The sequence below is a fragment of the Tiliqua scincoides genome, chromosome 2 (assembly GCF_035046505.1).
Source record: "Tiliqua scincoides isolate rTilSci1 chromosome 2, rTilSci1.hap2, whole genome shotgun sequence".
NCBI lineage: Eukaryota > Metazoa > Chordata > Lepidosauria > Squamata > Scincidae > Tiliqua > Tiliqua scincoides.
In genome coordinates, this window is record NC_089822.1 from 158,768,832 (window position 1) to 158,785,064 (window position 16,233).

At 44.0% G+C, this 16,233-nt stretch overlaps 1 protein-coding gene across 3 annotated transcripts in view; it reads right to left on the bottom strand.

Annotated features, from left to right (window-relative positions):
• Window positions 1-16,233, bottom strand: part of ST6GALNAC2 (ST6 N-acetylgalactosaminide alpha-2,6-sialyltransferase 2) — a 47,019-nt gene that overhangs the window by 15,604 nt on the left and 15,182 nt on the right. The window contains exons 2-6 of one of the 3 annotated variants that reach the window (XM_066617865.1): window positions 12,985-13,066; window positions 7,022-7,053; window positions 4,531-4,700; window positions 430-595; window positions 183-321 (exon numbers count right to left, since the gene is read on the bottom strand). In XM_066617865.1, the coding sequence (XP_066473962.1) occupies window positions 183-321; window positions 430-595; window positions 4,531-4,700; window positions 7,022-7,053; window positions 12,985-13,066 (589 nt within the window). Of the gene's footprint in view, window positions 1-182; window positions 322-429; window positions 596-4,530; window positions 4,706-7,021; window positions 7,054-12,984; window positions 13,067-16,233 lie in introns of all 3 variants that reach the window. The other 2 variants (XM_066617867.1, XM_066617868.1) reach the window with 2 other exon arrangements.

The following is a 16,233-nucleotide window of genomic DNA, read 5'->3' on the forward strand; positions in this document are numbered from 1 at the left end:
TTTGACATATAAAGCTTCTGCCTGGCATTGGTTCAAAAATATTGTATGGCAACATCCAGTAAGGTCAAGATAGTCTGAACTGCAGCAAATAGTATTGCCAAGGGGCTTGCTGAAACTCAACTACCTGTACATTTTAAGGTTAAACTGCACATCTGAAGTGCAAACCTTCAGGTTCGCCTTACCTTGGCTTGTGGTATCTGGGTGAAGCCATACTCTGCATAAGCAATGAGGGAATTCTTCATGGTGTTGACTGTGAAACCAAAGAAGGAGGTTTTGGTCCCAACATCTTTCTCAAAGCCTTTGGTCACTGCCCCATTTACCCTGTGAAGAAAAGAGACATTCTGAGAAATATCTATCAGTAAAGGATCAGGGACTTCTAAGTAAATAGCCTGGTCAATAGTCAAGGCCTAGAAGCCAACCTCATTGTACCTGAAGACAAAGTCATGAGCATCTATCTCCTTGCCTTGGCGGGATCCATTCAGAATTCCCCCATTCCCAACCACAGCACAGCGGATGCAGCCATTAGGGAAACTGGCCGTACTGAAAAGTCTACTGTTGGCAGAGTCATTGAGGACCTTCAGTGTAGAAGAGATAACTGTAGATAAGAGGCAGTTGATGTAAGTCAGGAGGACTACATGCAAATGCAAAAAATCAGAAGAAAACACAATTTGGAGATTAAAGATTACACAAGCACTAAGAAGGCAGGAAGAGTCAACATAAGGCAATGTTCAGTTTAAACCATGATGCATTTTCCATAGGGTTGCAGTGAAACAGAAATTCCAACCCTTACAAATGGTGATTAATCTGAAACAACAAATTTTGAGTACCCTTTCTTATGTTCTTCCTTTTCCCTCTTTGTGCAGGAAGGACATTTCATTAATCTGATTTGGAAGTGCCAATGTTTTAGCCAGAAAAGGAAGACTCAGTTGGAGGGAATGTATCTGAAAATGCCAACACTTAGTTTTTTTGTGTGACTCCAACAAAACATTTTTTGAATGGAACTGATTGGATTGTTCTGATCATCCTCAAAATCACTCTAAACATTACCAAGTTGATATTCAGCAGTGATATTCAGTGTATCAAGAGCCCGGGGCTACGATCCAAAGAGAAGGAGCTACCTTGGGGATGCCTGAGGGCCTGGGCACACCTGCTGTTTTGTTTTTTAACCACTTTTTTCCCTTTGAACAGCAGGCCCCTGTCATGCTGTAACCTGACATTGAAAGTTCCATCAGTTTCAGCAGTTGCTTGCCATGTAGCATAAATTCTAGAAACGCAATTCTAGAAACACATGCCGAAAACTTTCTTGGGAAGTACAGTCCTCGTCACACAGTTCCAGGTGTGATTTAATCATCTGAGTTTTATTACTTTAAGACAGGGAGGGGAGTGACAAGAAAGGGGTATGAAAATGAGTGTGCTGATGCATTCAAAGAAACACAATACTTGGGGATATGGGTAACAGAGAGTGAGTAACAGGAAAAGGCATCACACATACACTATCATGTGGAAGACAAAAGCATGCAAATATGCACATGCAAGAAAGATTTGGCATGTGTGTGACTTTCCTAAATATCTGCACAGAAGTTAATTCACATATACGATATTCAAAATGTTTCACTTAGCACTACAGAACCAGTCACTACCATAGTGGTGAGTCATGATGGCTCAGAGCTTCTTACACCTAATGGTGCAAGTGGATAATTTGAGCTGACACACACGACACATCGCTCTGTGAAGTATCCAGTAAGCATCATGGAACTGAATAGGATGAGCTGCGAACCTCTGAATTCTCTTGGTATAATAAACATCTGTACATTGTATGAAATGTATCTTACAACAGCTGAACATGCATTATATGTTGTGACTACTTGACAAAGCTATGGGCACAATCCTAACCAGGTCTACTCAGAAGTAAGTCCTATTTTGTTCAATGGGGCTTACTCTCAGGAAAGTGTGGTTAGGATTGCAGCCTAAGACATTATTTCCAAAAATAAAGGAAACCTGCAATCTTATGCACAGTGGAACTTACTTCCAAATAAATAGGTATAGGATTGTGTTGTAAATGATGTACTAGAACTACTGATTTTCCTAACGCTAGCTCAGAACAGACTTTTACTGAGGGGGTAGAATTGTAGATGGCCTGGAAATACATGACCTTTTAAAAAACCCTTTTGTGTTAGCTAGAATTCCTGCATACACTGGAACTGAAGAAGTATTTTAATTATTTTTAATCTTCCTCTGCTTCTCCTCTCTCTCTCTCTTTCTCTCTATTTCAGTCAGAGCTCCCTTTCCAACTCTATGTGACCAGGTACAGAGTGGTGTCCACAAAAAATGCCAATAAAAAGGTAACCTTGTGAACGGTTCTGTGCCAGCACATGGCTTCTATGCGTAGTTCATCTCAAGGCAAAATCCAGCAAGAGCTCTCAGTTTTTCTCATGCTGTTTCAATTTTCCCACTATTCCAAGTGCACCCCTCATTCACTTAGACTAGAGTGATGAGAATTGGGACAGTAGCTGGCCAGACAGATAGTGGGCTTGCCAAGCAAAGAAGAGTGGGCATGGGGTAGGAAGTGAGACAATTCCCAGAAGCCAATGGCCAGCAGCAACAATGGAGTGGGCTGAGCCAATGTCTTTTAGTTGAAGTTAATTATCACAGAGACACTGGGTTCTTTTATTCAGGCAAATGTCACAAGATGTTAGCAGCAGCATTTTCAGATACTTCCTCTCCCCCCAGATCTTTAAAGAGAAACTGCATATGGTGAACCATGTTAAAAAAATGACGACACTGGCAATAGTGAGCTGTGCTAGCAAATTGCAACTCTAAAAGATTTTTTGGGCTTAGTTGCAAATTCTTTCTTTCTTTCTTTCTTTCTTTCTTTCTTTCTTTCTTTCTTTCTTTCTTTCTTTCTTTCTTTCTTTCTTTCTTTCTTTCTTTCTTTCTCATTTCTGCTACTATTCCTTTTTTATTTTAGCATTGCTTGCTTCAGGATCACCATTCCTTTAATGCAGGGGTGTCCAAATATTTTGGCAGGAGGGCCACATCATCTCTCTGACACTGTGTTGGGGGCCAGGAAAAAAATGAATTAATTTACATTTAAAATTTGAATAAATTTACATAAATGAATTTTTTAGAGACTGAACTTATATGAACTTAAATGAATTTTTTAGAGATTGAACTTATGTGAATGAATGAAGGTCTTGCAGTAGCTCAAGGCCTATAAAAGGCCTTGCACAAAGCAAGGTCGGCCTTTCCTTTGCTGCCTCTGCTGCATCACAGACGTGAAACAGCAAGTAGTGGAGGGAGCCCTTGTCCCACAGCTCAGGAGAGCAGTCGAACAGTTGTCCTCATGATGAGAGCAGTTGCGTCGGGCCAGCATGGGCTCCAACAAGTCTCCGGAGGGCCAGAGGCCCATTGGAGACTGGGGGCTCCCTGAGAGCCGGATTGGGAGCCCCCGAGGGCTGCAAGTGGCCCCTGGGCCGGGGTTTGGGCACCCCTGCTTTAATGTATTAGAATACATCCATGGAATATCTGCACCAGAGTAAGCTACATTTAATGCTAAGATAGCCAGCAAAGAGGTGAACTTAAAACTGGAAGTGTCAAAAAGTAGTGGGGGTGATGCAGATTATTTTATTTATTTATGGCATTTATACCCCACCTTTCTCCCCAAGGGGACTCATGGCAGCATCCAAAAGGGCAGACACAGATGAGGAAAGCAGCAATTTGAAGAGGTGGGATATCTTCCCCTTGCACCATTTTCCTGCCAATCATTCCCCACAAGCAGGTTTGTACAGAAAATGAATGGAGATAAGAGGCAGTAAGAAAGGGAGTTCCTAATTATTTATATCCAAAAGGCCTCACATCCTTTGACTTTTCACTGCACATCTAGATGGGTGAGAGTGCCACACAAATAGGGTTGGTCATGGTCGGAAGGGGCAGCCTGGGAGCATGTGCAAGGAAACAAAAGGGGCACAGCCACAGAAGAGATGTGCAATTACTATAAGCACCATTCTGAGGAGCAGGAAAGTGGAAAAGAAGTGGCATTACTGAGTTAGAGCGGAGTGCACTTCCTTATTCTTGCTCCCTGTCTTTTCAAAAGGCAGAGCAGGCAGAGGAGAGGAGATTGGCAGTCACAGCGGCAGGAGTGGAAGCTATCTCCCATCCCTGCTGCTGCCAGGTCAGTGTGGGGGGAGCACTGGCAGAGGTAGCTGGCACAAACAAACCATGGGTGCAACCTGGCATCCACCCACCATGACAGATGGACTCCTTATCCCATCTCATTAGCGCTATATACAAGTTATCATTTATGAATTGTGGAATTCCTGGCATTGTTAGGGTCAAACGTCATGTCAGAATTATCTCACTGTCATCAAGATTGGCATTCTGTTACTTGTATATTGGCTACCTAACTTCTAGGAACAGACTCATGCAAGCCTGGTTCAAAGAATGAGACCAAAGTGCTCACATCCACTGTCACCCATTGAAAGGCAGAGTCGTCCCCCCCCCAAATCTGCAATTGTTATCCCAAGCTGTTACCTGAATATGGCAATCCGTGCCAGCCATTGGGGGCATTGCGTTGCTTCAGTCTGTCCCATGAATCTGGGGTGAAGTGCCGCTCCCATATCAGCACTGGGATGTCAAAGTTGAATTGCTGTCCAAATGTGGGTTCAATCTTCACTTTGGATTTCAATGACCAGGGGCACAAACTGGACTGAGAAAGGCTGGGAGTGAGTAAATGCTAATGCAGTCGGTGTTAACATCAACCCACATCTCTGTGAAAACTCCACATATGTAAGACACCACAAAGATTGGCAAAGTACATCAAGAAATATAAAAAAGTCTCCCAAACAAGTCTCATAATTATGTACGAGATAATTAATGTCTAAATGACTAAACTGTAACATATCTCCAATTTCTGCAGTTAAGAAACTTAAAATCTATAGTCAGGATTTGCAAGCTAGAGAAGCCCTTTCTGAAAGAACCTCTCTGCATTGCTACAGATTCAGGTTAGGCTATTGTCAGATGGCAGTGTCATGTTATGTGTTCTGTGTGCATGTGATATGCAGTGAATTAGAACACCATCACTGGCAGTACAACATGGTCTGAAACTGGAAGTAATGACTGGAGAAAAAGGTGGAGAAATGTTAGGTGGGATTTGGGGCAACGGTTTCTAGGCAACACCTTGTCTGGGCTATGCAGCTGTGCTGACTCTAGTGTGGGATGAGTACAGAGGTGTTTGTTTTGGGTGAGTAAGATAGGATTACAGCCCAATTCTTACTGAACACAATGGGCTAAGTCAGGGGTGTCCAAACATTTTGGCAGGATGGCCACATCATCTCTCTGACACTGTGTCAGGGGCTGGGGGGAGAATTAATTTACATTTCAAATTTGAATACATTTACATAAATGAATTTATTAGAGATGGAACTTATATGAATGAATGAAGGTCTTGCAGTAGCTCAAGGCCTATAAAAGGCCTTGTACAAAGCAAGGCCAGCCTTTCCTTCACTGCCACTGCTGCATCACAGACATGAAACAGCAAGTAGTGGAGGGAGCCCTCGTCCCACAGCTCAGGTGAGAAGTCATTGGGCCAGCATGGGCTCCAGCAAGTCTCTGGAGGGCCAGAGGCTCATTGGAAACTGGGGGCTCCCTGAGGGCCTGATTGGGAGCCCCTCAGGGCTGCAAGTGGCCCCCGGGCCGGGGTTTGGACACCCCTGGGCTAAGTAAAATAAATGACCATTTTCAAACACCTCAAGGGATGAGGTAGCACAGAAGAATGGAAGAGATCCCATATGGCTTGTGGATGTCATGTGCACTGGATCAGCATACCTAATATCTAAACAATTCCTCTGTTTGGGAAATGTCTTTAGAAGTGACACTCGGATTCAAGTGTTCATGAATTCTCCAGTGGACAAGAGAAGCTGTGTCTAGGGCATGTTGTGTGTGTTGGAGTGAACCATTTAATCAACCAAACAATTGTAAAGATGGACACTACTCAAGAAGATACAACTGTCTTAATTTCTTTTGTACTTGTGTAGTAGTTTTGTTGTGCTTCTTCCCTTTTGTGTAAACTCCTTCCTGAACCTCATAGCAATGTTCTGGTGGAACAAATTAAGTGAAGAAAGTTCTGTTCCGATATTCAGGTCATACAAGAGCAAGGCACTGGGGAGTGAGTAAGGATTAATACCAGGGTTGAGAACAGACAGGGATGGATACAGATATAAAGGCCCACTGGTCAGGGGGAGCGCCTGTGAGCAGAACCCCAGTATTTTCTTCTCCATCTGTCAAAGCCAGATGACAGAAACGGAGGTCAGAAAACTTGGGGTTTATCCCCCTTTTGTTATTGTGCATGTGTCATGGAAGGTAAGAACCTAATGGGAGGTGTCATTGGCTAATTTCTTTATTATTCTGTAACACAGCTTCCCTAACATCCTGCAGTCAGGGAATCCAATGGACTCAACAAAACATTCCAAACAGACTTCTATGGGCACAACATTTCTGGCTTTAAGTCACGTACTAAACAGCATTACAGAATCGAATGTCCAATTTCCATTACTTGATGCATTTGCACTGCCTTTATAAATACTCAGTTCGTGATTAAATGTCTGCTACACAGATTCTGTTGACGTCAAAGGCAGACAAACACAGTCTGCACAGATGACATCTGTCATCTGACTGATAATTTTTAATGCCAACATTTGAATTCCAATTTTGGGCGCCAAATACTAATTTTTAAAGTCAAATATGGATGATATTTGAATTTTGATGAGCAATTTAACTCCAGCATCAGAATCAAAAGGTCTAACAGCAGAATCCAACAAGGTGGATTTGAAGCTATGTTTTGAATACTTATTACATTTATTTGAACCATACTTGTGGCCACAGCCATCTTTCTGAGAACTCTTTATTTCATTTCATTTATTGAGTTCAGATTTTTCAACTGGTTTTCAGCCACGAGGGCTCTCAGAGTAGTTTTTACTGAAATCATAATAATGCATTGTTAAAATATAAAACTAAATATACAGACCTAAGCAGCAGTTTGTCTAATTCACAGGAAGCCTGGTGGAATAAAAACAGTTTCATGGAAATTCTTTGGTCCATGTCAAATTGTATAACATCCAAAATCTCTATCAGTTTCTGTGATCACTGAATCCCCAGAGCTCTGTTGGCAACTCTGGTGCATTACAATTATCTCTAGTAATTATCCATATTTGTTCTCTTCTAGTAGTATGGTTAGCAGGGATAGGTCGGTGGGTTGTTTAAAACTTGCAGGGCCCAATCCTATCCAACTTTTTAGTGCTGGTGCAGCAATGCCAACAGGGTGTGCACTGCATTCTGCAGTGGGGGGGCACAAAGGCTCTTCAAGGTAAATGAACACATGTTCAGTTATCTCGGGGACACATTGCGGCTGCATCAGTGCTGGAAACTTGGATAGAATTGGGGCCCTTGTGATTCTGCTTCTTTGTAGAAGGATCCGAAAGTAATTCTGGAGGACTATGGTTTCACTTCCCCATGCCCAGATTTGAGGTGATGCAAAGTTTCCCAGGTAGTGATCATTTTACTGTTGCCAGTCACCCTGGGACGACCCAGTCTAAATGGCAGGTTATAAATATCTTAAATATTTATAAATTAAACCAATATCTTAAACCAATAAAGTTGTCTAATGGTATTTGAATATCTACATGAGACCGGCAGGTGCACTGATAATTAAGGTATGGTGTCTTTTCCTGCACAGTGGATTCTGTGTAACCATGCCTAGAGTTAGTAATGGACTGGATGAGGGTGAATAAACTTAACTAGAACTTAGACAAGACAGAGTTCTCGATGAGAGGGACAGAGTTCATAAGATAGAACTTATGACATGATTTGAAGCAGAACCTAGACGCCTTTAAAAGGGGATTGGACAAGTTTCTGGAGGAAAAATCCATTATGGGGTACAAGCCATGATGTGTATGCGCAACCTCCTGATTTTAGAAATGGGTTATGTCAGAATGCCAGATGCAGGGGAGGGCACTAGGATGAGGTCTCTTGTTATCTGGTGTGCTCCCTGGGGCATTTGGTGGGCCGCTGTGAGATACAGGAAGCTGGACTAGATGGGCCTATGGCCTGATCCAGTGGGGCTGTTCTTATGTTCTTAACCTGTAACCTTAGAAAAGCACCTAGCCTGGCCAAAGCTATGAATCTTAGAGGTGTAGTTTGCAGTGCAAATATCCCTTATGTAAACAGAGCACTGAGAGATGCTGAAAATATAGATAAGAGAATAGAAAGGGAAGACTAGATAAAGCTAGATGGTTCAAATGTCACCCAATTAAACTCAAAAGCAAACAAGGTAGTAGAGGACAGTGAAAGTTCAAGCTTTAACACGCATGCTTAATAAGCAAATGTTAGTTAGGAAAGTTAATATAACTTTCCTGCCCTGCTTAGCTGATTAGGGGCGCAATCCAAACCTGCACTGGAGCAGGCAAGCCAGATGGCTTGCGCTGCATCCAACACAGGTTCGTTGGCTGCAGCAGCTCAGCCAGAGGCAAAGGGAAGTTCTTCTCCTTACCCCTGGGTAAGGGCTGCACGCCCTAATGGGTATCCTCGGACCTGTGCCACCTCTGGAGGTGGCGCAAGTCCGAGGAGAGTGGAATGGCTTGAAGCCACTCCATTCTCCCTGGTGACGGGGTTGGGATCTGGCATAACCACCGGGTCCCAGCCCCACCCCTGGCTCCCCACACACCCGCCCCGGGGCTGCCCATTGCCTGCCCTCCCCTGCCCAGAAGCACCCCCTCCTGCCTCCTTCCCACCCCCCCATGCCTACCTTCGCCGCTTGTGTTAGTGCGGATGCACCAGCACAAGTGGTACTGAGGAAGCCGCCACGGAGGCTTCTGCTGGCCTCCATGCATTGGCACATCTAGATGAGCCAACGCAGCTTCCTCCCACGGAGGTGTAAATGTGCTTTACAGCACATTTGCGACCCTCCCAGGGCTCCTATGCCAGCATAAGTTAGGATTGCGCCCTAGGTCATTCACATGAGCATGGGATGTATGTATAGGGTGGGGGAACATATCAAAGAGTAATATGTTGCAGGCGGTTGGACAAGAATGTAACTCCCTAGTAATCAGTCAGTGAGAAACGGGGGAGGGACTTTGGCTATAAAAAGGCTATAAATTATGTACTCTGTTGTCGCTTCAATGAGCAGGTCCTGACTAGCATTGTAGTCGGGATCACTCCCTTTACTGCAGTAAAGATTCAAATTACTATTGCCAATAAGCCTTGTGTGGTTTCTATCAGTTTGGTCTGAGCTGTTTCTAACATCGAGAAGGAGAGGCCAACTGACTTAGAAGTAGGTGGGTTGCATATTTTGTAGGAGGCCATGTTCTTCCACGAGGAGTTGGTTCACAGTTTGGGAACTTCTTTATCTCTCTTAATTTAAACTCCTTATATTCCTGAAAACCTCTAGCAAAATCTCTCAAGATCTTACAAGTTCTAAACACCCCATGTAGATTCAGAAAAATGAATCCGCACAAATACCCTCAAGTACACTCTACAATTTATCTTCAATTTTTTATTCATGACAAAGGGTTTAAAAAGCCCATGCCACAGCATCAGGACTTCCAGGTGACCCAGTTTTCCACCCTCAAACTTGGGCCCATTTGTAGCTACTTCCTTTCCAGGAAGGCTTTCTAGTCACTATGTGCTTTGGTGGTTACTCAATGCTTGGACTACTGTAATGTGTTTTCTGTGGAGCTGCCCTTGAAGACATTCAGAAGGTGCATATAGTACAAAATGTGGTCAACCACCTGCTCATTTGGTTTAGCTGTAAAGGAAACATTAGGGCAGTAATAAAAGAATTTCACTCATTACAATATCGCTGATGCAGGTCCAAACTGACCCGTTGCAGCTGCTGAGGCTTACCCTGGGGCAAGGGGACAAATGTTTCCTTACCTGAGGAGACTTCCAAAAGATGAAATCTCTACCCCTGCTGAGTAAGAGGCACTTTTTCAAGTGGGTGCTCCTTTTTTTTAGCAGGGGGAGAGTAACTGGCCCACCTCACCCCAGCACTGTCTGTTCTAGGGGCTGTCTGCTGGTATTCATTTGCATCTTTTTAGATTGTGAGCCCTTTTGGGACAGGGAGCCATTTAGTTATTTGATTTTTCTCTGTAAACCGCTTTGTGAACTTTGAGTTGAAAAGCAGTATATAAATACTGTTAATAATTAATAATAATAATACATGCGGATTTAGGTAGGATTGGGCTGTAAATCCCATTGAATTTAACACAACACTGGTGGGCTGGCACAAGGGACTTGTGCCTGCCCATTGCGTTTTTAGGACTGCGCTCTAAGGCTTCAATCATATATACACTTACCTAAGTAAGTGTTTATATGATTGCATCCTTAGAGAACAATCCTAAAAATGCAATGGTCAGGCACATGTCCCTTGCACTGGCCCACTGGTGTCATGAAAGTGCCATAAAGAGGGAGGGAAAGGAGGAAGGCCCAGTGGCATCGCTAGGGGTGTGTGGGCCGCACCATGTGATACGCACGGGGGGGGTGACGTGCATGGGAGGGTGACATGCTAAAATCGTGGTGGTTAGGAGTAATACTGTCATGTTACATACTGTTGGATGCAGAATTTCCAGTGGAATGCAATGCAAAAAACCAGAGTGAAATATCTCCTTTCTTTCAAAAGTTATGGCCAAAAAAACAGAGAACAAAAATTGCATGGAGCCCTATGAAAAGTGAAACTGAGCCATACATCACCATGCCCATCACCTGGGGTGTTGCCCTGCCCACTGAATGGGGGGTGACGCGTTGGCATCCCGCATCAGGTGATGCGAACCCTAGTGACACCACTGGGGAGGCCAGTGTGAGCCCCACTTGGCTGACCTGAAAGGTAAGCCTGTGCCGGCTGAGCTAGGCTGGCTCAGGGGTCTGAGGGGGCATGGGGAGGGCAGGAGGGAGGCGTTTCGTGGCAGGGGAGAGCTGGGTGGCAGGTGAAGGGACAGGACCAGGATCTGGCACTTATGCCGAATCCTATCCCTGTTCCCGGGCAGCCTGGGCTACCTTTGTCCCGGGCAGAGCTGCTTTCAGTCCCAATCCTGCCTTGGATGCGCTCTTGGGTGTACGTACGTACGTACGTACGTATGTATGTATGTATGTATGTATGTCGGTACATTTTCACAATTTTATATCACCCTTCCCCCATGGAGCTCAGGATGGTGCACATGATTCCTCTCCTCTTTTTTGTACTCACAATCACCCTGTGAGGTAGGTGAGGCTGAGAGACAGTGACTGGTTCAAGGTCACCCAGGAAGCTTCAAGGCTAAGCAGGGATTTGAACCAGGACCATTCAGGTCTAAGTCCAACTCCCGAACAAGTACACTATAGTGCCTCTCAATGTCTACAATGTGGTACATGTAGTAGCTATGCAATCCTATGCATGTCTATTCAGTAGTAAGTCCCGTTCAGTTCTATGGGGCTTGCTTCCTGATAAGTATGTTTAAGACTGTAGTCTAAGCTGCCAGTCATCTCACTGTTTTACAATCTCTGATCCCCAGCTGTAAAATGGGAATAAAAATCCTTGCTGTTCTTTTTTATATAATAGATGAGTAAAGCAACATAAAGCATTTTGTACATAAAAGGTCTATACAAACTATTAATAGATTGTAGATTGTGGAGGGCAGGGGAAGGGACAAAACAACAGGAAACCCCTAGTATGAAGGATGTACTTGCTACCTTCTCCTTGATGGGATTAGAATTTTGTTCTTTAGATGAATTTTTGGTTCGGTTCTCTCTATAGTATTAAAAATGTAAGAAATCTGGAACCAACATTTTTTAATAAAACCTTCCACTTGCTAAATTATTCCAAAAAGAATTCATGGATGCAAATAAGAAGGTATCTGGATCTTTCTACAGTCATAAAACTGGTTACAGACCTAGGATATTGGATCCTGCCCATGAAGCACATGCGGTGGCATATCTATGGTATGGCAGGGAGGGCAACTGCCCTGGGTGCCACTTGAAGGGGGCTCCACTGAACAAAGTCAGTGCAAGTGGAGGCAGTTGTTAAGCCTCAAAAGGAGGTGGAAGGGGGGGCAGCAGCCAAACCACAATGCTGTTAAAACATGAGGAGGCAATCCAGAGAAGGGCAGCTCGATTACAAGGTCATAGATACTAGCACCTCTTCGGGAGAGGAGAACCTGGAAGTGACATCAACATCACATGACATCATGATGTCACAATGTCACTGCCCGGGCACTGCAGCCTATATGAGCACATGATGCTAACAGGTTGACCTGTTGGCTCAGAATATTCAGTAGCTTGTAGTCTAGCTTCAGTGAGAAAAGCTAAAGTTGTATTTGTAAAGTTGTATTTGAGAAAAGCTAAACTTGTATTGGCTAGGGTTAAAAACTCACCAAGGACTAAAGACTGGAGTCTTCAGACACAGGGAAGCTCAGGAATCCACAGGCAAGGGGGCTGAAGGAAGGGTAAGCAACAGACTGAGGAAGAGGAACAAGAAGGAAGGGTAAAGGAAAATGGCTTGAGCAAAATAGTAGTTAAAATGAACTTCAAAGTGCTTAAGTTCAGGAGAAGCTGTATGTGATGGTAGGGGAAGGGGAGGTGTTCTAGATATGCTAGCCAACAAACTGGGTCAAAGTCGGTGACCTGACAAGCAGGATCTGTGGAAACAATGCCTTGTGGAAATATGGAACTGAAGAAGGGTGGGGCCAAAAGGAAAGTAGGTTTGGGGTAGAGGTAGAACTGGAAAGTAGGGTTGCAGCTGTGCATTGTTGGCAGGAAAGAATTGGACAAGTAGGTCAGGCTGGTGACTGAGCACTGGCAAGATGGGGGGGGGAAGAGAGAGAGAGTTGTTAGATCTGCTTAGACCGTGTCAAGGAAATTTTGTCAACTGCAGCTTCTTCAGTCATTGCAACATTGTGGCCTGGCAGTCCTAAGATGCCAGTCACAGATTTCAGAGAAAATATCTCCTTCAACCTTACTCACCCTTTCTCCAGTCAAGTGATGGCCCCTGGCATCCTGGGATATTTCTGCTTGTACCAGCCCTACTTCCCCTTGCTGTGGCATCCTGAAACACAGTAAGCAAGCAGAGACTCTAAGGGGGAGAGAACAGTGGAGGAGGCTGCAGCCTCACCGTGCGTGTTCATGAGAAAATCAAATTTAAAACCTGCCAATGTCGAGTTAGAGATGGCGACTCAGAAAAAAAGCCACACCGGAGTAGAAACAAAGCTGAGGATCAGCACAAGCTGCTGGCCACCCCCCTCTGCCACCCGGGAATGCATGTACTTATGGACACCACCTAGGTACGCCACTGAGAGACACCTGATATTTAAGAACAATTTTCCTTCTCCTTGCTTTGAAAACTGTGACAGGATTTTGCCTGTGTTCTTATCATTTCACCTTCATTGTGGCTTCCCAAGCCTTGCTGTTTTCAATTAAGGTAATATGCCCAAGAGGTGAACTGAGCTTGCTAGTCTAGACCAAAACATAGCACAGATCTTCAGAAAATTCCAAGGTGTTGCAGCCTACTTAAATATTAACTAAAGCAATTAAATCTAAACTGCTGTCGTTCAGATTTAAGGTCTTGAAAAGGAGACCTTGCAAGACTTTAGATCTCAGTTATGTAGCTGCTGAAACTTAGCAAGAACTTTTATTTATTAGTTGCTAAGCTGGCAATTGAGAAGATGCCAAATAGCTGGCAAATGAAGTGGGCTAATGCTTCAGTTAAGCAATAACTGTTCAATAATATGTTCAGTTTAGCACAAGACCTTTGGGAATACGATGTGCAAATTGCAGAATAGCAGCTCTGGGTTCCCTTATCTTTACTTTCATTATAGGAAGTGGAGACAAGGTCTTTTTTCAAGATCAAGAACAGGTACATAAATTCCCCTCTGCTTAATGTTCTAATGTTTGCAAGCTTCTTATATTGTGACCTGAGTTGGCATGAACATGCACAATGGCTACGCAGAAGGAAACAGAATTCAAACTGTGCAAGAGAGTGCACAAGGACATAGTCACCAGCCCCAGCTAGATGCAACAGCGACAGTGGCAGGTTGTTGATAGCTGATCTGAAATTTCTGTCCATCTACATTTTCTTAACGGGAGTAATGTCGTCTGATTCCTTCTATACCGGTTTCCAGCCATGCCTTGCCTTGTGCAGATATTACAGGAAAGATGCATGTTGACCCACACCAAATCAAACCAGGTATGTGGCAATTGGGCAGAGTAGGATTTGAAAGGTAAGCCTGTCTTTTTTCTTTCTTTCTTTTTTCTGCCCAGACATTTAGCAGGCCAGAAACAAAGGAGAAATGCTGGCCCAATTTCAGAGACATTTCCATGTGACAGCAGGCCACATGCCCAAGGCTGTGCAAGAGGATCCCATTCCTTCTGTTTATCAGCTGATACAAGGACATCTGCAAGAGGGATCTGAAGGCCTTAGGAATGGACCTCAACAAGTGGGAAACCCTGGCCTCTGAGCGGCCCGCTTGGAGGCAGGCTGTGCAGCATGGCCTTTCCCAGTTTGAAGAGACACTTGGCCAACAGTCTGAGGCTAAGAGGCAAAGAAGGAAGGCCCATAGCCAGGGAGACAGACCAGGGACAGACTGCACTATATATATATATTGCTATCAGCTCTGGGAACACTGATTGCCCTTTGGAGAGGAACAGTTCCCAGCTGCAGTGCCACACATAGCAGATCCCAGCTGGTAATAGTGATATGCTGTTGGCAGTAAACATGTACAGGAGCACCAGATGCATACCCTTCCTCCCACCCATGCAGAATCTAGGAATTTTATATACTGTACAGAGATCTCTAGATCTCAGTTTAGTGTACACTGTGATTGTCAGAACAACAAATTCCTATGCATGTAAAAATAATGTTTAAATTCAGATGTTTGGCATTTCTGTCTCTGAGTTATGCTCTCCTATGATTCAAAGTCTTTGGTGAGCCTTGGCCACTAGCAACAGAGGATCATTAAAGGGCCATCAATGCAGCAGATCACCTCAGCCATAAGGATGGCCAGTTGACAGCAAGCTGAAACAGATGAGCTAAAGCTCAGACCAGATGGAATCAATCCCTGTATGCTCATCTGCTCTTATGTTAATAGGAAGTGTGGGGGGCAATCCAGATTGGGATGGGAGGAGGGTTTATGCCCCACCACAGTCCTAATAAGGACTGTGGCACCCAGACATCCTATCTGCATAGAAAAAAGTGGTCTTTGGAAATGGAAAGTCCCCCCCCCCCCCCGGCAAATAGCATGCATGGAAGGGTCCAATCTGAACTGGGACTATGTCAAGGGGGAAGGCATGCTTAAGGCTGCAATCCCATACACACTTACCAGGGAGTAAATTCTGTTAAACCCAATGGGATTTACTTCTGCATAGGGCTATGGTGTTAGTCTCACTGATCTCAGTGGGCAAGATTTAAGTATATGATTCACTCTTCCATTGAAAGAAAGAGCACTTTAAACGTGCTTAACGTTAGCTGGTTTAAAGTCTAAAAACATCTGAGTATTTACAGATGGAAATCATGACATTCCTGTACAAAAAAGAGCAAATGTTGGTTGTTAAACATTTGTTGAACTGCAAGTTTTAATAATTCCTCCCCCCCCCCAATTTTTCCTGTCTAAATATTAATTAAATTAATATTCAGTTCTGTAGACAAACAGAAGCTGACACACTGCATCTAGTACCCTTCACAGCTGCAAACAACGGGTGATGGTTTTTTGCATGAAACCAAAAAAATGTCTTTGCATTTCCCACATCTGATTTACATGTAAAACCAATATTGGCTCAGATGCATATTCCATTTTTCAAATGCCCCCCTCTTGCTTTCCATTCTGCAGGGGTGGCAGAGTATCAACTGCTTCATTTCTTCCTCAGGCCTTATTTAAATATTAACATGAATGTAAGCACCAGCCCAAAGAAGCAGTGAGTTAAGAAATCAGGAGCAATCTGGCTCTGATCACCTACAGTGTGACATCAGCATGCTTACGATGTGAACAGCCTTGAGCCAGTAATAGCTGTCACAGACTTGCAATGGCTTTGGAACCAAGGAAGCATATAACCTAGTAGCACCCCATATTCACCATTAACTTGAAGGAAAGTGCACTAGCCTATAATACACGAGGATGTTGGTTTGGTTTGTCAAAGACTTATCTAAGGGCATATCTAAGTCATAGACAGGTTTCGTGTTAATCCAGCTGACATACATTCCACTGAGGAATCGTGGGAAAT